The sequence below is a fragment of the Papilio xuthus genome, unplaced genomic scaffold, assembly GCF_000836235.2.
Source record: "Papilio xuthus unplaced genomic scaffold, Pxut_1.1 DF826945.1, whole genome shotgun sequence".
Taxonomy (NCBI): Eukaryota; Metazoa; Arthropoda; class Insecta; order Lepidoptera; family Papilionidae; genus Papilio; species Papilio xuthus.
The window spans coordinates 1794868-1818235 of record NW_013531704.1 but is presented as its reverse complement, the minus strand read 5'-3'; the positions used below and the strand labels follow the sequence as shown (position 1 = coordinate 1818235).

Genomic DNA, 23368 nt, shown 5'->3' with positions numbered 1-23368 from the left:
ACAATAGTCGATAAAATAATTTAGTCCACAATTTTTACATGTTTTTAATAAACTAGGTCGTAAATTGCATTTTAAATACATAGTCCTTACTTTCCAAGGAAAGTTGTTTATTATATTTCCCTTATTTTTATCTTTGATGTAAAACCATCGCGAAATGAATTAATTCTTGGAACAGAAACGTCCTCCGCCGCGATTACTCAAGACAGACGTCTCGTAGCGGCGCAAAATCTGGCCTGAATTTATTTGTAAGCTTTGCACAGCGGAATTTATATTAAAATTTCACTTTGAGGGACATTTAGTTTATTTCATTAAAATAGAGGCTTTTACATTTGAAGTAAACACAATATCCAATGTAATTTTAGAAAAAAATAAACAATTTTAATTGCCGAAAATATTTATACTTGGTACAGCAAGAACCAGACTATCTTATCTTACTAATACTAGTAAAATGTCAATGTTGGTATGAAGGTATCTCCAAAACATCTGCAGGGATCTTGATAAAATTTTGTATAAATGTAGAACATTGGCTGAAAGACCACATAGGTTACTAATTAAGTATTTTTTAACTCTGAGCGACATGAATCACGGGCGATAAAAGAATAAATATATAATACCCATGGATAGAAGAGTGGGAACATAAAACATGACAGAAAAAAAGCAGCGTACGTTATTCTTTGTTTACATGACGCATGAAGCGAGCGGAGGCAAACAGCGCCCAATAACGAATAACTGATGCAATCAATCATGTCAGTTCACTATGACTCCTGGAACACGAACGATTTGTTTTCATATAAGCATTCAAATAAGAATATACGAAATTTAAGAGCCTATTGCATTATTGATATTTTTTATATAACATACGGAGATTCATTCATTTACAAACGATTCTATCAAAAAGTAGATAAAAAGTGATTCTAAATTCTACTGGTTATAGTATAAAGTGTATTAATATTACTTACTTTCATATTCTGATAGGTCATGGTATTAGTCTCGTTACAAACGAATCAAAACCAAATCTAAATATACATTCGAATACAAACACACGACCCTTTCATCTAGGCAAATGAGTCCAGGGAACGCGTGCCGAAGTCAAGGTTACACGGTAACATTAAACAATTAAACATTTACGCACACCTGCTGCCTCGGACGTCACTCAAATCTCTCTTGTTTGTACATAAAGTCAGCTACACACCTTCCGTTTTAACTTTTCAATTGACGGTTTAAATTATGCTTAAAACCTAAAGTGTGTAACGAGCTTTAAGAGTCCTTTCACAATACAGCATAAAAGCGATGGTACGGCGCAATTCAAAATTTAATTTATAAAGCAAACTTACATTTTTTCTATTAAAGTGTTTATTACTTTACTCCAAAGAGAGATACATTTATTGTTATGAGAAAATATGGCATTACGTAAACATAACTTGACTCCTTTAATTCTTACTTAAAAAGTCGCGTAGTGACTAAATGCGGTTAGGAATGACGTCACATGATTTAAAACACAAACACAAGTCTTATGCAGTATAATAATCTTAAAATCTGTTCACTGCGCTAGACAAATAGTTGTTTCCGTTGATACCGGGATTATCTCCCCCACGTGGAACCAACAACCGACACCGGTCATACATCACGCGCGCTGGAAAAGCGGGCTCAAGAACCGTGTTGGCGTGGCGACATCGAATAAGCCTCTAGTGGATTTAACCAACTATTTTAAAGTAATACTCACAATCGAAAAGAGTGCCATACTGCAAGAATTACTGCCTTTTTAACAGATTTTATCAACTTCCACATCTAAATGCACTGAATTGTGATATGTTAACCTTTATCACATAATTTAAAGTAAGCCAAATTTTTTATTATTGTAGTATTTTGATCAACAACACTTTCTTTTATCTATAGAAGTGCTTTCTGATTCTAGGAGACTCATTAATGATGATGTCAAATTCTCTGAACAGCCTAATAATGACACCTCTAGACATAAAATTATTTAAAAAAAAATGCAGATAAATTTAGGTCTTTTCTTAGGTTTTAGCATTTTCCAGCGTAGTGTAGTCGCGCCCTAACCCACAGGTAAACAGTGAAGGCAGGAACATAAATAATTACACGGGCCGTGAGCACGGCGGGGAGTTATTAGCCAGAACTTGGCTGTGAGGAAGGGTCGCCGCTCTACCGCCAACAGCAAGATAAGTACCACACAATGCCGGTCACAATCACGACGCGGAAGCAAAGGTTAAAAAACGGAGAAACATAATTAAATTTACATTAACTAAGGAATGTGTTATCATAATTAAAGTTTATTTCAAATAATACATTTAGATGTTTACAAAAAATGACAAAAACAACACTTCCAACGCTCGTGACCTAGAAGAGTAAGTAGAGATAACTATCTTCTATTTAGTGCGGTCTTAACACATCTCTATCAGAAAAATTTGACTATAATTCTTTACGCGCTTTACTACAACATTGTGCTCACGACTTGTATTTAATAATATAATAGTGACTTTACGCATACGGCATTAACCAATTAAAGCAAACATTATAAGAAAACATTACAAAAATAAACTTTTCGTCAAACAAATTAAAAACTAGTTATAAAAGCACATTAGAAAGTGTTTTCGTGTAAATTAACATTTTAACAATAAACAACACAAGAATTACTTTAAAACATGTCACAACATACAATTTCCATTAATTTTAATTTGTTACAAAATTGTTAAAAAACCTATTACCATAAAATTTACAAAATATTACACATTATTTACGCCAAGTCATAAAGCCAACCTCGTTAAGAATTCGACATAGTACGCGTTCAAGACTATGAAAGATAGAAAATACAAAGTCGGTAGCAACAACAAGTAATTATTGCTTGTAAAGCAATTCCTTAATTTCCTTCTATCAAAATTATTATATCAGATTCTGGAAGCAAAGGCCGTAAGGCGGTAGGCAGCGACTTGTAAAAGTGACCCCTTCTCACGACATGCCGACACGCAAACGTAATTAAAAAGTATAGGCTGAATAAGCCTGACATTGGTCGATGACCTTGGTATAAAAAATCACCGTAGAAAACTTTTATTCGTGTTTACAATAAGGAAAAGAAGCTGTTTCAAACATTGATAGACCTATTAGAAAGTTTTATAATTGCCAACGGCCAAAAATTGGTAACAACAGAAATTCGTTAAAATATTAATTTCGAAACATAGAACAAGATACTTGAAAAGTCGCCTTATGATCTTATTAAACGAACTTTGTGAACTTGGTGTCTGATAAAATAGAATGTTGTCGCTTTTTTATAACGCAAAACGCGTAAACAATTATTTTTTATTACCAAAAGTAGAAATACATTAATACGTACAATATTTATTTTGAGACGTACCAACAAAACCGTCTTAAAAATAATTTTAGAGTATTGTTAATAAAATTTAAATATACGTATAATTTTTTTGAGACGCATTGTAGCGAGGCAAGAGATAAGTCTAAACCTTAACAATCATTCGAAATAAAAGGATGGTTCACTTCACTTACTCAGAGTTAGTTGGAATAGGTTATTGTTCAAGTGACCAAAACATAGAATGTTGGTAGAGACATCGCTCGTAATGCGGATCTGACACGATCGCAATTGACAGTGGCAAAGACATGAACCCAATGCAATCCGCAGCCCACATCGCACGCTTCCTTACCTATTGTCACGCCGAGTGCTCTGTGCAATTCCAATTGAACTCATAACAGTCCACCGAATAGACAGGTTTAATATAGTAGCACAGAAGTAAAGGAAAGGAAATTACAACGATATAACACAATCATTATGAAATTTTATTTTGATTTTACTTGCAGCATACCGAATAATGATTTATTGTGTAAGTTTATTTATAAAAAATAACAGTAAATTATATATAACTTAATTAATTTATCGATTATGAACTTATGAAATTGTACATATATAATGTACAACTGAGTCATGTTGTAGAAATCTTAAAATATAGATACAAAAACACAAACCATCGATTACAACGAGAGAAGAAACTTTAATCTATACAAAATACCCCATTTCGAATCGAGTCAAAGATTGGACGAAATAAAAGCGACCGAGCGAAACGTAATAACGTTCGAACGATTGAGACTTAAAATGTTCACATACGGGAATCGAATCAAAAACCCCATAGGGCACGACACTTGCTTCGGCTATAGTAAATATTTTGCATCCTCATAATTGCTTTTGTTATTGTCAAACAAGCCACTCCAGTACTACGGGTAATGCTTGTACGGAAGGGACTACATAGTGTTTGTAAGAAAATCCGATACTGTGCCGGTGTATCGGCGCAACACTCGCCTTATTAAAATATCAACATTTATGTCCCCTTACTAATCAATCTGACACTTGACTTGGTAACGAAAGCGCGCCATTCGCTATAAATTATTCTAAATAATAACGTCTAAAAATAGAAACTCCGGGTCAATATTTTTTTTTTGCTTACCAATTATCGACATATTTCATAGAAGGTAATAAATAAATCACAAGCAATTTATTATTAATAAACACAAAATTTCAAATACAATAAAACATCTTGTGAAATACAGATAAATCTAAAATGTATGTAAACATGTTTTAATTATGAATACATGGTTAGATCATAAAATAACGCATTCATTCGAAACGGTCTAGTTCCATCTGGATGAGGGGGAGGTTGGGAGGGAGGAAGGTAGGAGAATCGGGGATGACTGGGGTGGTGACGGATGGGAATAATCTCGACGATATTTCACGATGATGTATACTCTCTATTAAGAAAGAATTTCGAAGCGAGATCGAGCCGTGATGCTCTATTACTCAATGTTTAATCTTTAATAAAGATAAACATAGAGTAAAGAAAAACTGTTTGCTACGAAACTTAATTAGAATTAAAGAATATCTACATACTTCGCTCGCTACAAAAGTTAGTCTTCAAGTTATCTAGAGTAAACAAAGTAATGAAAAAAATAATTTCTTTGCGTGAAATGCGTTAATACAGTTCAAAATTTTAAAAGCAATCGTTAAATATATTGTATATTAAAGTATGCGAATTTCAAAATAAACTCAAAAACCAATTTAGCAAATTTTTAAAAAGCGAAAGGTCATATGTGGCAAACAAGCCTTAAGTAACTCTTTAACGTACGAGATATGGCACTCCATTCAGGTTGCCTTTTACTGGTGCTATTAACATAAAGTAAAGCAACGTAAACTATGCAGGTATCATGTGTACATCTCTATTCACCGCTCTCCGACCGAAGCTTTACACTATCTTACTGCCAGCCGTAAGGAAATAAAAAAACACGCCTCAAAGGGAAACGTTTTAAACTCTAATACTCCAGACTGTTGGTAAATGGAGGTGCGAATTCGATCTTGTTTGCAATGTTAGACTGGCGTCATTTAGCCGGATTCATTTAGCCAGATGAAAGGTTTCTTTTAATTAAATTTTAATTTTGATTAAAATTATCAAAAATGCTTCAACAATAATAAATATATTAAAATAAACATACTATCAGGACTCCGTAGAAAATTACAAATAAATCAAAATTGATTTTTTAAAATAGTTGCATTCAAGGTAAAAATCATATTTATAAACACAATTTACTAACCTAAAGTTGTAAATGATTAAAGTCACATCAACATAAAACGATTCAAGTAAGCAATTTGCTATCTTATGGACAATGTTAACATTGTTCAACAAATCGGTAAGAAATCACAAACATTACATGACAAAGGCGTCGAAGCGACGTCGGCAACCCTATCGCAGTCATTACTTAGCGGCAGGTTAATAAGGTTCTTTGTTGTCGACCCTTGGCGCACTCACAATCTCGCCCTGAATACGACCTTATCTCCGGGCCTGTTTGCTTACGGTTCATGCAAAAGACCCACCATATTGCGACGCTCGCCAATTTTTGTAGCGTTAGTTGGTAATTATGGACGCGATACCACTCTTTGTTACCGAAACATGCTTTTTGAATAAAGAAGCGCTTCGTATCATTTATCACATACGTCATTTTTTAAAACAATGTATACCTTGAAAAAAAATATTTAGAGAATTATTTAGATTTTTTTCGTTTCATTTTATGACTTACCCCTAGTCAATTTCATCATCCGCCATGAATCTGAGATTGCAGTTTGGCCCCTTTGGACACATGACCCTTTCCGAAGCAACACGCGTCTAAACGACGGCAAATAAAGTTTTAAAGAGCATAATATTTTAATGTAATTTAAGCAAATATACTCAAATATAACATTTGAATAACGTAAATTTCAAGTAATTTTGACAATAAATTATAAGGTTTATTATTTACTTTATATGTTAAAGAAAAATCAAGAAAAACAAAGTAATATAAAAATGTTCATTGCATTTTTTAACTAAAATCGTCTACGTTCTCACACAATGGGTATTATAAAGATGGCCCGCATCCCGACCCGATTCTCGAACCTTCCGATAGTCGATTTTGGGAGCGAAATTGAAAATTAATGACACGGAAGTTAAACTCTTCATACGATTATTAGACAATGGACTTAGATTGATTTAAAGCTCATGCTAGTCGATAGAAAAACCTACCTACATAAAAACAATATTTAGTGATAAAAAAGTGTTAGCTGTTTCATTACATCTATGAAATTTATTAAATATTATTGTCATAATTACATATATTGAATAAACACCATTAATTTCTGATAAGAAATTACTAAACATATTTCTTTTTCTAAGCTTGAGGCTTGTGGCACACTTTCTTAAGCGTATATACAGCTTTATATAAAATAACTACCGTATTGTAATCTTACTAACGAGCAACGAAACGGGAAGTACACGTCTAAGCGCTTAAATAACGGCATCTATCCATGCGGAAATTTTCTATTACCGGGAATAGAAAGAAAATCTCTTATCAGAAGCGATTATTGGAACGGACTTAACATCTATCAGTTGGTGCTTCGCCAATACAGAGTAGAGAGGAATTTTTGCAGCAATAATTCTCAGTTGCCGACAACCAGTCTCTACTCTATTACTCTTCGGCCAGGAAATTGTTGTGTTCCGACCTGGAGCCAGTCGCCTCGATTAACAGTTTGTCACTTTAATGGTACAACTAACACAGTGAAAACATTCTGTGTAGGTCGAGTTCAATATTTCAATATTTGAAGATCCATTAATTTACCAGCTAACATTATATTGGGGTCAGTATATTTTTTTCAATCTAGACAGGTATGAAATAAAACAATATAAAAGCAGTAACCTACAGTAAAATTGCATACAAACTGATAACAGATTCATAACAATGGAAAAAAATTACCAACATAGCAGCGAAAAAACAGTTCCAATTCTATTTATTATAAAACTATAATTGAAGATTACCAATATTTTAAATAAACAGGGCGTAAAACTTTCTAACAACACATAGACAAATAAAACACTATATTACATTTAGAAAAACAATTTAATAAACTATTTTAGTACTTTACTAGTAACATTACCTCAGCTTAGAGGTTAAATGCTGCTACACAATGCGATATATTGACATATGTAGCTGTAATAATTTCAGTCTGAGGTTGCTCAGTCGTGCGAACATTCAATATCTGGAGGGGAATATCGAGCGGTGACTTTGGCATAGGCACGATAGAGAACTGCTCCAAAACAATAACACTTATCTTCGAAGCTTCGAAATTATCGCTCATTCATATTCATAAGACGCAAATGTAGTGCTCGGGGCGATTCCAAACGGTATTGGTTAGGGGGATAACGAAATGTGTTATACTTTAGGGAGGGACTCATTAGAATTCCATGTTTGATATTAAAACGTTTCAAATTTTGTAGAATCGTCTTTCTAAATGATAAAATAGACGAACAATAACAAAGAATAAAAAGAAAATATATATTACAATAAATTTCATTAAAAAGTACAATCAACATTCAAAAAGAAGAAGAATCATAAAATAAAACATGACTTACAATTTTTTTTAATTAATCGCACAATATAAAATATCAAAAGTAACTTTAGTTACACTGAATGATATTAAAGAAGCAATAACGAATTGGGTTTCAACATCAATAGATATGAAGTAAATTTATGCAAATATCATTATTATTATGTCTGTTAGTTGGACAAACATTACAAACAGGATAGCATAAGAGCAACGTTATGTAAACCCTGAATCTCATTCCAGTAAATGTGCTTATATAGTCCAGGTCCCTTTAGCTCATACCTCGCCTATCAAAATGTAGTCAGTAAACAAAACGGAGCATCCTGATAGACCGTGGGTGCTCGCCTTGAAATCCTTACCATAACGTGACGTAGACATATTAGCATTTAGATTATCCCCTTGCGCGCTGAGACACAAGCCGTTGTGCGGTGGCGGTCTCTCATACCAGATTTATACCTTACTTTACCTTGAGAATTTCTTTATTAGTCAATAAGAATGAACCGTATAAATACAAATTACTATTGAATGTAAAGAAGTACACAAATACCGAAATTTTAAAATGACATATGTAATTAGTCATTTTAAAATTTCAGTATTTATGCACATGTTATTCTTTTTTTGTATAGTTTTTAATTCACAACATGTATATATTATTCATTACAATAAATAGGTAGCTTCTGGCCGCAATATATTAACTCGACTTTCATTACTCTAAATTGTTCGGATAGAATTGATTTATTACCTTCTGCTAGATATTGACACAGAAAGCCCGAAATTATTTCAAACAAGAGACCTCTGGTAGATGTCAGTTAATAATAAGCTTAGTTTCATTTTCAGATCTCAACAAAACGCGACTAGGGAATTCTAATTTTCTATTAGCATTGAGCTGCAAAGCCCCATATTACGATTTCTCTTTTCAATAATGAAATTTAATTTATTGCTTCGACAAATAGACACGAGGATAGTCGACGTTTAAACAAGTTAATCCATCCGTCAAAATGTTTCTTCTGACTTATTTTCGTTTACAATATTGACCGTGGATTCCTGAAGCCAAAATCCCCATTTAAAACATATTGTTATCTCTGTATTGGCAAAGATAAAAGACAGGGATGACGATATGTTTTCTACAGAGGTTTTGGAAACCCACGGTGAATGGATTTTTAAAGTTGAGCGATACATTTGATGCTCGAATTTTGAGGCATCATAGCACAATATAAATTTGCAATTACTTTGTTTTTCTCCCGTACACCAACAACGTATCACATCACCATATGACAGCTTCATTCAGTGTTATCCCCTTCGACATATTAAAATGCAAATCGACATCGGTGGCTGGTGCGGTTTTTTTCCTCTCTTGCTTGAATCGACCCGACAGCCGTAAACGAAACCGACGTCTATAGTCACGACTTCAACACGTTTCACTCCGGTGCCGTAAAGATCTAATAGGAAATCTTTTTTACTTATTCCAATACGTCCTGACATAAAGGCACATTTTTTTCTTATTCTGGCTTTACGAGCGCCAGTAAAATCCTTAATCGAGAATTAACGGTGAGACCGCGCTGCGGTCGAGTGGCGAGTTTGTGTCGGATTTACAAAAAGGGGTAATTTGATGGAAGCGGGTTGCGTTGTTGTATCATTTCGCTCATTAATTGCCTTCATAAGTTCGGCTTCGGTCGTTTTATCGTCGACGCAGGCGCGTTCTCGCTCGCTCATGCAAATGATACGCGCCGCGTGCCACTAACGATACTATTGTAACAATTTAAGAAGTAAAATAACAATAAGTGCGCACCGAGCCAGGTTAATATCTTTCAAGTTTAACTGACGCGTGCGTGTATGAAGCAATAAACGATTCGTGCCGAATAAAAGTCGATTGCTTATAGAGACGTCAGTCATACGACGTAATACGAGAATTCCGTTATTTCATATCCGCGTGGAGGAAAAAATGAATAAAAATCATGATTGCTTCGGCGTCAATGCTGATAAGTCAAATGCTTATTGGCTCTGTCTTGGTACTAAGCTAAGGATAAAAACAAACATGATTCCACTCAACATCTAAAACCAAAAAAGAAGGAATTTAATTTATGTATGAAATAATTTATTCCATCTTATTTTTTTAATAATATATGAGTTTAATATTTTTTGTAACATTCAGCAACGGCGGTTTAAAATAACAGCATTAAAGATAAAACAATACGTCAACATAGCCAACTGCGTGTGTCGCCCGTTTTCACGTATAATTTTCATAAAGCAGTGGGCCATAATTATGCAGGGTAGGGTCGACTCCGGCACGGGATTTTTGGCCGGAGTTTTATGTTAATGCACAGCCCGACTTCCCTGTATGCTAATGATCTAGTATGAGTACCGTATTCATACGGAGCCACTATTTAACCCTTCCTGCGCTTCTGTTGCGGACCGCACGAGAATACTTAATACGAGGACCGTCGAAAATTAATATTAAGGTGGGTAACATAAACCACCGGTGAGATGACTTTGTTCCCTTGTTATTAACTAGGTATATAAATAAACAGATAGTACTAAGCAATCTGCGCTTAAGATACTAAGCTGTACTCTAATTTATAGGAATTTATTTATAGCGAGTTCACTATAGTCATTTTATTTCTTGGAATTAATTTAATACGCGTAATTAGCCATATCCTGGAAATAAAATATTTGGAAAGTTATCGAATACCTTTGATAAATATCAAGAATTCTTGTAGAATTCTTATCGGATATCCTCGTCAGTTCGCTTTTTACATGAATGTGTTATATTCTACTTAATCTATCTTAACTAAATGTAGACTCCCATTTGTTTCGTAAGTTAAGCATTGACAAGATTTAAAGTGTACGTCTACTACTTTGAGTACGGTCTATGTTCAGACGTATTTCATTATAGAGTTGAGAATCAAATGAGAGTCTACGGGTAATAAAGGTATATGAGACTCACCGGCGGCGTCGACTTGACAGCTGAGGTAGAGCAGGCAGGCGACGAACAGAGCGGCAGTGCGGTGGGGCGCGCGACGCCGCTGTCGCATCTTACCGGCGCCGTGCCGCGCCTGAGCCTGCGCCTGCGCCTGCGCCAAACACCACGTCACAGCGCACCGCACGCCCCGACATTACCGCGCGGCGTGCGCGCGTCGTAACCGCAACACAAACCACCCACACATCAAATACGACGCTCACGTTACTTACGGTACTCCTTACTCACTATACACATCACAACCCAGTTTTAACACTAAACTTATACCTTAACTAACTATATATCACAAAAAATACGACAACCGTTTCGATTATACAAATAAACGAAATTTGATTAGGACAATGACAAAGAATTATCGACTATATTTACAGTATTAGAGGATTTAATTAAAATTTTGGAGTTTTTTTTCGACCGAGACACGTATCCTAAACAAGGGATTCACTGCGCGAGCTCATCGTGGTTAGCACAGTTTTGTAGTGCGGACGATTCTCAACCATATTCCATTGTTATTGTGTTTCCGTCTTCTCAACTGGACTCTTGTAAGTTAACACACCGGTTCGTTCGTCTGATATCATTAAAAAGTATTTTATTCTCAATCAAACACATTTTTTATTGCTTGTAATCTGAGACATCGGCTCGGTGACTGTATCGCACCTGAAATTATTCAACGATAGGTAAACATTGACACGACATGCTTATGTCATGACGATGTTGCAACATTACTTGTACATCGGAGTTAGAGAGCGCATCATAATTTTTAAAGGGACTCGGCGACTATTTTACATGTGCTACGAAATGCTACGGAACTGCTACGAATATTTGTATTAGCAAGCTAAATCAGTCGACGCTACAATTTAATTTTTGTAGAGAAATATTAATATAAATTATAGTAAATCCGTTTGTTGTATATTTATTTTATTCTGGCTCTTATTAACACGTACGTCGTTAAAAATAACCATTGTTTATTATATAAAGGCCGCGTAATCGGCTTTCGTATTGATCACGTTCTGCCTTTTTATGTCCGCATACGTTTAAAAATTTAGTCACGTTTTTCTATTTATTCAATAGCAATCAAATTTACATTTTATCTTTTGACATTAATTTCTTGTTAAGTTCAGATAAAAGTTTATTTGTAAAAGCACAACAATAAAATCTACAAAAAAATTTTGTCCATTAACGTATTATAAAAAGTACTAAAATTAACTTAACAATTTTCCTATTTTATTTTTAAATAACAACTTTTTACTCTGTTACTTCAATGATCTAACTTATACTAAATTGAGTTATTTCGATTCAATCGGCGTCTCATAATTTTGTGAATGGTAGGATCTAAATAAACCCTTGAAGTTTGGGTTCGGGTATTTCGATTAAACAAAGTTGGCTCGTTATGGTGAAATAAGCCAACAGTCGTCTGCCGCACATTGCCGCGACGGCCCGCACAATATGTACGTTACATCGGCTTCTTATAATCAAAATATCATGTGGCTTACTTCGTACAATATTATCAATAGCAATAAACAATAGCAGGGCTACAAGAAAAATAGAACTTTACTAATATTCCTATCGAAACATATCCTTTAAATGTATTTTAACCAATAGCTCAATTTAAGTTAGACATGACATCTCTACTCTCACCACACAAGGACTCCCGAGCCTAACGTAACACCTTACATTTATTAATTTAAATATGTTTGTAATTTAATATTCTGTTGGTATTCGTCACTAAAGAGATTATTGTTGAACATAAAATGAAGCTCAACCCAACATTAAACAGAGAAGGGACAGAAAACATCAAAAACCAAACTTTCATAACTCAAACACGCCACGACAGTAACAAAGTTTCTAAACATGAATTTATTGACACTTGGAACGAGCAATGGACGTCCGCTATTCTAATCCCAGTCCTATATGCCCGAGGCACGTACGGACTTCAATTTTCCTAAGGTTGTTCCTAACAAAGTCCCACCAACTCAAATATCAGTATTTGTCTTCTATTTTAGACAAAATTATTTTAAATAAGAATAAAACATACATTTTACAAAAAATATTTTTCGCAAAAAGAATAAATATAAATCATAACAAAGAAAGCTGCAGTAGTTGTAATTTGAATCAAATAATTCAGCGCATTTTAAGATTCTATTTAAAAAAAAAAACGGCGTATTTTACACTTGCTTTATATGATGGAAGTAAAATAAATGTCCATTTAAATAATATTCACATCTGAGTTATGTAGCAAAACTGGATGATATAAAGTGCCAACTTCCAACGTAGATATTTCATTGCACCGGAGAAGAACACATAAAAGAGTCGTAACTCAAGCCCACTTCGAATTCAATAAGTGGCGCGACTTCTCAGTTTCAACAAAATAGAAAGGGACGAACGAATCAAACTAAATAACTCAATGAAAGTGAAGGGAGAGGGGGAGCAGTTTGCACGACTTATAACTTCAATAAGAGCGGACCAGGTGTGCGCTGGCGTTCTCTTGACTGGAGCTATTTGCATACAACCCTGCGAGAGTCCGATTCCACAGATTAACTATATATTTTTAAGTGACAAGAACAAATATACATCCTATTCCAATGGATTTAAGTAGTATCCAAGAATTATTTACCTTCTCATTCGTATTTCAACAGCTGGATATATTATGTTTAGTTACCTGCGGTAATGGCATTAGTTTGAAAGGCTACGCCATTAGTTTCTCACCACACACACGGTCAGGTACTTATAAAAACTACGGAGCAATCATTAGGTATACATAATACTTTAGAGCAAACGTTAAAAATATTTATTCAAAGGAAATGTTAATTTATAAAGAACATAGCTACAAATCTTACTTAGATGAAATGTAGAAGTAATGGACTGTATATTAATAAACCTAATTTTGTTTCTACGATTAAATTTTTTTTTTAATTTAACCTACTGACATTCTCTCATGAAATTTCTACCGCATCTTAGAAATGTTTCATTTACTATAAAAATCGTAACCTCTAGTAGTAATTCTATTTATATACGTGTTATAGAATTATAGTGCCGCCTATAACGATGTTTGTTGTTTGCACGAAACTATTAAACTTGAAGGAAACAAGTCAAGAACAGCATCCGAGACGTTTACACTTGGAACTAAGTGTAATGAAGTTACTCAGCGAACTAAACTCAAAATTAATCTGTTGCGTTTACTATAATGATATTAGTATAAGTGTGAGATTGGAGCGAGTCGAGTCGCAGACAGCCATAATCATCTATCATGTCTCGCCTCGGAAACGCTTAATCACCTCCCGATCTTAATTAACTAACTAACGACCTTATTTGCGAACTCCTCTCGACATCCGTCTGGGGGTTCATTTTTAACTTGCATTACGTCTGCTACAGATTTCAGATATGCTACAGTCGACTAAATTAAACTTAATTTTCTACTAAGATGCTTTAAAAATTATATTAACATTTTGATGCTGAAACGAAATTTTACTAAAATTTTCCAACTACACTTGTAATTTAAATATAAAGAACAAAACAGATTTATCAACATTATTCTACTTCAAATATAACGATTATAAATGAGACAGTGAGCCAAAATTCAGTTTAAAATTTTTTTGACGTTATAAAAATTAAAATTATGTGATCACTTCCCTATATGAAGCATATATAATTACGTCTTTGTTATAGTAATATTTGATACTTTTTAAATTACGACTGTCATCTTGAATATAAACTTCAAGGTCTAAGATGTTAGGTTAGGGAGAGAAATGAGAGAGGCGCTCCGAATACGCCAGCGGCGATTGCAATTATACTAAGTACTTCTTATACTAGAAACTGTGTCAAGCATCGGTCTACTTACAGAGATGTCATTGAAAATGAAATTCATTAGGATATTACAAGTTGTAGTAAGTATAAATAAATTACGAGAATCATAGAACATGTAATCGCAAAGAACTAATAAAAATCCTCTGTAATGGGGAGCAAAATCCGGAGAAAATTTAATCGCTTAATAGTTTAACTTGAGAAGTGTCTTCAAAAGGAAGAGATTTTAAAGACATTGTGCAATAATGAAATCCTATAATAATTTTACATATTGACAGTGAGAATTTCTCTAAATGAATCCAAGTTAAAATTCGTAGTAAGAAAATGTAGCGACATAACATCTTTATCTTATAAAAAAAGGCTGCATACACATTGTCATTGTAGATGTAGACACTGAAAAAAATCCGCTCGCCATTGTTTTATCTTAGTTTCCTCCGATTACTGCCGCCTTTGTTCCTTTTCTGAGCACTTTTTGTGTAAATCCGAAACTGACCTAGATAGTTCTACGAGCGTAATTATTGTACCGTTTTTAGTGTTATCGCTTGCAAGTATTCGCTCCCAAATTACCTAACTTATATGATTCACATCTGCCTAATTCTCATTTTGTACAGTTTTTAAATATTTATATTTTGTGTAACCAGAAATAAAAGTTTTCAACTGAAAAATTTTATAATGTCAATTTCAGATTCATTTTCCATAGAGCTATCTCACGGATAACAAATCCCCGTTAGATTTTTATATTTTATTTGAGATATGTATTGTTAAATGTACCGAACCGATAAATATCCCTTTTATCGAAATACAAAAGTAAATATTTTAAAATGGGATTTCCTTTATGTTGTTTCGTATTTTAGGTAAAAAAACGAAAACAAATATCCTAGTAAAAGATTACGTTGAAGCAAAAAGGTTCTTCGTTATTAACAATAAGGTCGAAAATCAAGTGTGACCGATGTCATACGTAGGGAAGCGTATGTTTGCGGCTTGTTAAAACAAATGTAGCCCGGTTGTCAACGCGCCGGCTAATCCCGAGGCTTCACTGTCGGCATTATCACGACGAATCACAACTTAGGGTTGCTATTTACAAAATGGCCTACGCATTTTAGATTTATCAAATCGTATTTCAATTTTAATTAAATAGGTTAAACCATACTAGTTTTACAGCTTGTTTTATTTTATCGATATAAATATAATATTTGAAAAACTACTATTTTACAAAAAAAAACTATTTTAACAAACATATTATGTTTTTTAAGATTATTATGACATTAGAAATAATTGAATATATCATAATACATTTCTAAAATAATCGCATGTATCCACAATACATGAAATCTTTAATTAAAAAAAAAACCTAGTTATTATATGCACTCTAAGTAGTAAAAATATCTTTAAACTAAAATCTTTCAATTAAATTTCAACAATGTTGAATATTGAATCTGTTCAGGTGAATTTTCAACAAGAGGAAGTGGAAAGTAAACAGGGATGTCCAACAGCGGTTACGGACACTAGGGACGGCACAACCCTATTGTAAATAGCTGAAAACCGCGCTAATATTTGCGTCAACGCCGTCACTGTAATCTCTGGACAAAGTTTAGTTTGCGAGCATGAATTAAATAGGTACCGTGAAATGGGTCTTTACTTGTGACAAATTATTTTCGCTTCAATTAAAATAAAATACAAAGTAAATCAAAAAATTAGAATAGTATAATATAATCTTGCATATAAAATTCTCGTGTCACAATTTTCGTTCCCATACTCCTCCGAAAGGGCTTGACCGATTCTCATGAAATTTTGTGAGCATATTGAGTAGGTCTAAGAATCGGCCAACATCTATTTTTAATCGCGCGCGGACGGAGTCGCGGGCGACAGCTAGTAAAATATGTTATTAATTTCATGTTAATTGTTTTCAAAATTTGTTTACAGTAAAATATTGTTATCTAAGTAAATTACAGAATTTACTTAAGCACAAATTCCATAATTCAATTAGGCATAATAATATTTTGTTCTCTTTGAACACACAGTTTCAATCCGACAAATAAATTTCAACCCTTTTCAAACATAAACAAGGTTGTCAGATTTTATTTATTGATTCAATCCAAGTACTAATTAACAGTGATACTCCACCTTGATAAACGTCAATCAGACTACCGAGATTAGGTACGCATAATTAATGAAATAGTTGTCAACCCTAATTATTAGTACGCGTATAACAACCCTAGTATTATATTAACCATAGCTATAACTGTACTAATGATTTTAATAGTCTAGCTTAATACGTATTTGAGCTGGTTGTATACGTTTTATGCACCATTAGAGAGCACATGTGTACGGCCATTTAGACGACGGCTGTAGCGACATTATTGATTATAGTTCACGTTCAAATCGTTAGATAATATCTTTAGTCGTTAAGGTTTGGCTTAGTAGGAACATGCGTAATTATGTTTCCGCCTGCCATGATTTCGAAGAATAGAATCCGTATGATATAACTACATAGAACTAATTGTAGAACCTTTAACCACAATTATTCTTCCATCCATTTTAACATCCATTCCATTACAACAAAGACAAACCTTACGAAAATTTAATTAACATTCAATATTCCTTATTACTATTTTACGAAAAGGAATTATGAATAATAATATTTAATCAGCAATATTCCACCAACAACACAGCTGACAATAAGACAATATAATATAAAAGACGCGGAGAAAAGACTTAATGAATCGTATAAATATTTGTGAGTCTGATCCATTGTATATCCGGGGTGGTGGAGGCGAGTCGCTTTGATTTGATGACGCTGCGTGAAGCCGCGTCAGAATAAACGCTTAATTTGAGCAGGAAACCATTTACCGAAATCCTGATTGCCGTGTTGCCGGCGCAACACACCGTATATGTTGGGCTTTACTCGAAAATTAATAGAAACACCGGGCTTATGCAACGATCCAATAAGGGTAAATTAAATATACAAAAGATGTGTTGTGGATACACATTCACAAGTGTGTACGAATAGGCTTTAAAGATTACAATCGAAAAGACTTACTTACGTACTTCTATGAATCACGTTTTATTATATAAACGTTTTTGTTACAGTGCGATATTTAAATTGTTGCAAATAGTCAAGACTGCAATTAAAATCTTTTAAGATATAAGTCAATAGTGATTTTATAGCTTGTCAAAATGAATTAAAAAGAATTTATTGCCAAAAATAAAAACAACTTAGGTAAACAAAATAGGATATTTTCGGCTAAACTAAATACAATTTGCAAAGAATATTCGAAAAAATGAAGTCGGAACTAAAACACAAATCTAGGTTAGGGTTGCAACAGGCTAACCTAGATCTCGTTGCTGGCTTTTCTTTTTATTCAAAGCGCTGTTGCCTTTTTGCCGAACGGACGGGATTCGAAACACTGAGAGCGGTGACGTTGTAAACTCGACACCGGTCGCCAGCCCACTGCCGCGACAGCTACTCGCTACAACTGTATGCGAACATATTTTTTTTTCAGGAAATATCTGGTATAAAAGTACTATACAGAATTGTAAAATCAAGCTACAAGCGAAAAGTCGTTTCCTGAAAGAGAAAAAATACCTAGAAATATAAAACTCTTTTATTGATTTTCAGAAATTTACAACCGCACTTGTTTAAGTTAAAATATTTTTCAAAGTTTTCCTAAAATTTAAAGAAATATTGAGAACCTATATTGGTATGAACAAATATCTTTTTTAGCAGTGGTGGACGGCAGCAACTATAACATCTGTTGCATGAATTGGTCAGCTCCACCTGTGAAATACTGCCACCACAGAAGACAGGTATGAGGTGGAAGCAATTCGAGATTTCGTCTGGTGAGTGTGCATAACATAGGCCTTAATCCGCCTTCCCCACACTTTTCTTACAAAGAAATGATAAGGGAAAGTGGGTTTGACGTAGGAGGACAGATAGGAAGGGGAAATATTCACTTTCTGTGCGTACTCATCTCTATAGATTAATAGTAGTCCTCGCATTATTACGGATTTATGAATTGGTCTATCTTTACTATTTCGTGGAATTGAATTGTCTGTTTGGTTGTTTATCACCTTATAATATAGAAAAAATGTAAATAGAGAAACATAATTACCTAATGTTCTATATAGAAACAAAAAAGTAGTGCAATAGTGTAACACATTTACCTTCTTCATGTAACGATACCATCTGCGTCAGATTAAAAGTGAATGTGTACGATAAAATTTTACAACGGCGCAAGTGTAAAACTTTAGCGTTTCCCAATACCCATTAGTATACATTGAATACCTTAGGTAAAAAGAAGAATAGGGAATTTGAATAGCAATACACGTAGTGCACCTGCTAACTCTTGTAAATGTTACCTATTAATGTTTCTAGTAAAAGAAAAAAAATTCATATTTTAATATTTTCTATTTAAATTATAACTTATCAATATTTTGCAGAAAAAAATAATTAAAAATTTTACAGTTTTACTTTATTACTTGTAAAAATAAACACGAGTAATCAAACATTATAAACATAAAAAAACTACCTCTTGTCACTACGATCATCATATTATAAACACGGATTTCGACTGTCACTCTGTTACATCTTTATTCTTAATATTTGTCTGCAATTGGTCTTTCAAAACTTTATTCACACATCTAATTGAGATGAGGTCAATCTGGTTATCCGGAAAACAAATAGCGGTAGCACATTATCAAGTGTTACTTGAACGTTTATTTTTCTATCCATATACAATGTACAAGAAAAGAATATTGAGTATAAATATCCACCTCAGCAAATTGAAACTTCAGAAACGACAAAAGCAAATAGATGTCGCTCGCTCGTTAATACAAATTGAATCAGCCGATGCATTAATTTCCTGTCAACAAACGCGCCGGTTAAAACGTCCGATAAATAAAAACGGGACTTGCAATAACAAACGATCTGTATGAAAATTCAATATCCGTTCAAGAGCCTCGAGAAATGCAGCGAAAATACGATTCAATGAATTGAGATTTATTTGCTAAAGGCTTTACGCTACCGACCCGACCCGACTCGACTCGGCTAGCCCGCCGCTTAGTTGTTTCTCCTCATTTATTTCCATTTACTTGTATTGACTTATTTATGCAGGCTTCTTAACATTTCACCAGTAAGACTAGCGCTGCAATCGGCCCTCGACACTCTAACAGCTTAGCTTTATCTCTGCTAACGTTTGAACGTGGCTTTTAATGCCTTGATGGTGAGAATCTTAGTTTAACGTTTAACGCGATTGTTAAGGTCCTCATTCTCATAGTAATTCTGCAACCAACTATTGGCTTAATTACTTGACGTTAATAAGAGCACATCTCGCCTGAGTGTAAGTACAAATATTTACTATTTTTAATCTATCGAAATATATTAGAAAAAGGTAACAAAAGATTAAATTAAGAACTCCAAATTAAAAACAAGTTTTTTTAAAAAACAATCATTATTCCCTCGCGGTCCAACAAAGTTAGTCTTAATTTGCATTGCTGGGCTTCATAAGCACCAAATTCTAGTTGCAGTGTAGTTTCAACGTAAGCAATGTTCAAACGAAAGATTCGAATCGTAATGGAAAAGAGGTCAATCGATGAGTGGATCGCTTAATTAGAACGTGGACTATTATTTCCCGGCAGATATCTACACAATCAAGTAAATGCACAATTAAAAGTACACTTAATGAACCCATTGAAATGTTTTCTAATCGTACTTTTATTCTCTAGCATACTTTAAGGTTTAATAGAATTTTTACGGTTCGTTTCATACTTAATACTAATTAAGGACAGAGAATATTATTATTATTAAACGGAATCGAAATGAGAACTTCATTTCCATTTGTCCATTCCATTCGTTTGCCCTTAGAAGTAGGAATAATATAATTGAAATAGAATTTTTCATGCGGTCTGTTTAATTTTGAATTTGATAATATTATTTAAGTAAAGTTTCTTTCGACATGTAGCAGTAATTAAGTAGGTAAAACCGAATTTACCTGAGATATCTTGGGACAGGAATATAACTGGTTTTTGTACCGCAACATCAAAGTTCTTGCTCGAGTCGGACCCGAATAAGTTTCGGCGACTCCATTACAATGTAAATCCACTAACAAGCCGAGTTGTCTGAGCGGCGAATGTTAATCAGTAAATACAATGATTAATTAAGTCTGCAGACGGCGCGATCTTTGTCATTTTAATGAGTGGAGACGCATTCATATGCAAACGTTTAGCCTGAGGGCATACAATAAGGATTTGGGAAACCAGCCGAATTCAATGACATATGTTTTAAGAAAAAACAACAAGACCTAACTTATAATGCCCAACAATTTTATAAAAACAATTGAAGGCTTATAAATTTATATGTAACCAGAAACATTTGACAAAAGCAAATATAACTAATTTTCTCTATTAACGTAGAATATAATACGATAAGCTCAAAGGAATACATGCATAGATACAATAATTATATTCGACTCGTTAAAATCTAAAAAGGTTTTATATCACTTATCAGTCAATAATATCAGTGCCATTATAAACATAATATTCCTATAATATTTCAAATGTAGGATACAAATTCGAGCATACAATACCGAGTCTGTGAAAACATTAAACACAACTCTAACATAATACATACGCCGTCTAAATTCTTAACACCGCGCAAGATAATATCCGTGAAGTTTATTCTGTACACGCGTGGTATCGCCCCGTCTCCCTACAGCCCCGTAGCCCCGTCGCCCCGTCCGCGTCGCCTCGGGGATCTCGCAAGAACCAACTTTGACAATTAATAGCCTAAAGCCGTGTGGGAGTTTTCGCCGTGAATTAGTCGTTTCGACGACTGCGGTACGCGGACTCAATTGTACGCAGTCATATGCAAAGCTTAAGCTACAAATTAAGTCGTACCCAATCCGTATAAGTTTTAATGATTACGGTCGAGTGCAATATTGGGTGGTGAAAGCACGCATACTTATGATGGTCAATAGTCTAAAAGTTCTGAAACCAGGCCGCGTACAAAACAGAAAGCAAACTGCCTAAAACATCTACTACAATTACGACACTAAGTCGTAAAGAAGTATTACCATATTGATAATCAAAACAAAACAAAACACGCATAAACTTCGAAAGTTGATTGTAACAAATATGCTGCAAAAACGCATGTGAATAATAAAACATATGGGACAACGGCGCACGCTGTTCGTACAGACGTACACAAAGCCCAACTAACTGAACGTACAAATTCGGCAGCGACATAAATCACAAACTATGCAGATTGCACGTACGCCGCCTCTCACAAACTTGCTGATTTACACACAAATACGTTCTTTAATTCAATAATGGAACTATTCCCTGATATCGATAATTTTACGAAGCTTCGTAAACTTCCGACGCAATTAGATTTCATTCATAAACATCTGATTACTTTGGGACATTTTCAATATACAACATTTTAAAAGCACAATAATATTCTTGCGAATACATTAAAATTAATTAGTCGTCTACCACAGAGATAGTAAAGCAAATTACGTAGGCAATGTATCTCCTTTACATACGGCAGATAATAAACGGTGGCACTAAGTCGAGTGTGACGTTATCAGTGTGATCAGATAGCATCGCCGGTGGGAGCGATGTACGGACGCGTGGGCTGTCAGATAAGCACGAACAAGGGGAAACGGTTCCTGTAACTTCACGCCCTTAGCAATATTAAAAGGGTCAGTAAAAACCATACATTATATCAACTCCCAGAAAGGGTATAAAGTACCGGGTATTTTAATCGGGTTAAAAAATTGTGTTTTTTACATAATTGTTATTATTTATTTACGAATATTGACACATTCCTTTTCATTAACTTAACAGAACTGTTCTATACAATGTTCATATGTTTAATCAATTTCAACTGTATTTATGCAACACGCAATGATAAAGTATCAAACTTTGAGAACCAAAACTAAGTACATTGTATACTTTAAATGAAATCGGATCGCAGCAAAAAGCAATTAGTGAAGTTGTGATTATAAACGGTCGCGTCCCTTATTCAGCAAAAACTGATGCAAGCTGTATCAACAAAACTGCGCAAACTATAATTGAATTACAGGTGAAGCTACTTTTTGCATTGCGCCGCCATTTGTTTTGTCCCACTTTTTGTGCGATGACGTTAGTTTTATAATTGATGGCATTAAAGTTGAAAAACTCAGTTATGACTCATCCACCGATTATTTGAATGTATACTTTTTATTTACAAAATTTTGGAAGTTCGAATTAACAAGCCAATTAATTTTCTGTAACTAAAAGAATCTGAGTCTACCGCAGTCATAACTTCCGTGTCTCCGGCAGAGAGGGAAGAAAATTAAATTCCCTAAGGTTAAAGTCTGCACCTACTTATAATTCGTAGCGCACATGAAATAATTTTTGCCTTTCATGAATTCGTAAAGCAGGTGCAGCGGATGAAATTCCAACCGCATGTTCCTTGCAGGTGCTCATTACGGATGGCATAACAGTAGGATGTTGGTATCGCGGGGAGTGGCGCAGAGCCAAATTTTAACAGCTTTCCGACTCGCGTTTTCCGATTACACGTCCGAAATAAAAACTAAAGTGTATTTTTCTAATATCGGGTACTGCAGTGGAGTGCAAAGACTTCTATGTGATAATCCACAAAATATGTACACAAGATTAAAATTCTA

The 23368-nt window shown here is 34.1% G+C and overlaps 1 protein-coding gene across 5 annotated transcripts in view; it reads right to left on the bottom strand.

The window, feature by feature from the left end:
* The window catches only part of LOC106121187 (tyrosine-protein phosphatase Lar), a 265949-nt gene that overhangs the window by 119575 nt on the left and 123006 nt on the right, over positions 1 to 23368 (bottom strand). For all 5 annotated transcript variants that reach the window (XM_013316701.1, XM_013316704.1, XM_013316702.1 and 2 more), the window contains exon 3: positions 10869 to 10989. In XM_013316701.1, the coding sequence (XP_013172155.1) occupies positions 10869 to 10989 (121 nt within the window). The remainder of the gene's footprint in view (positions 1 to 10868; positions 10990 to 23368) is intronic.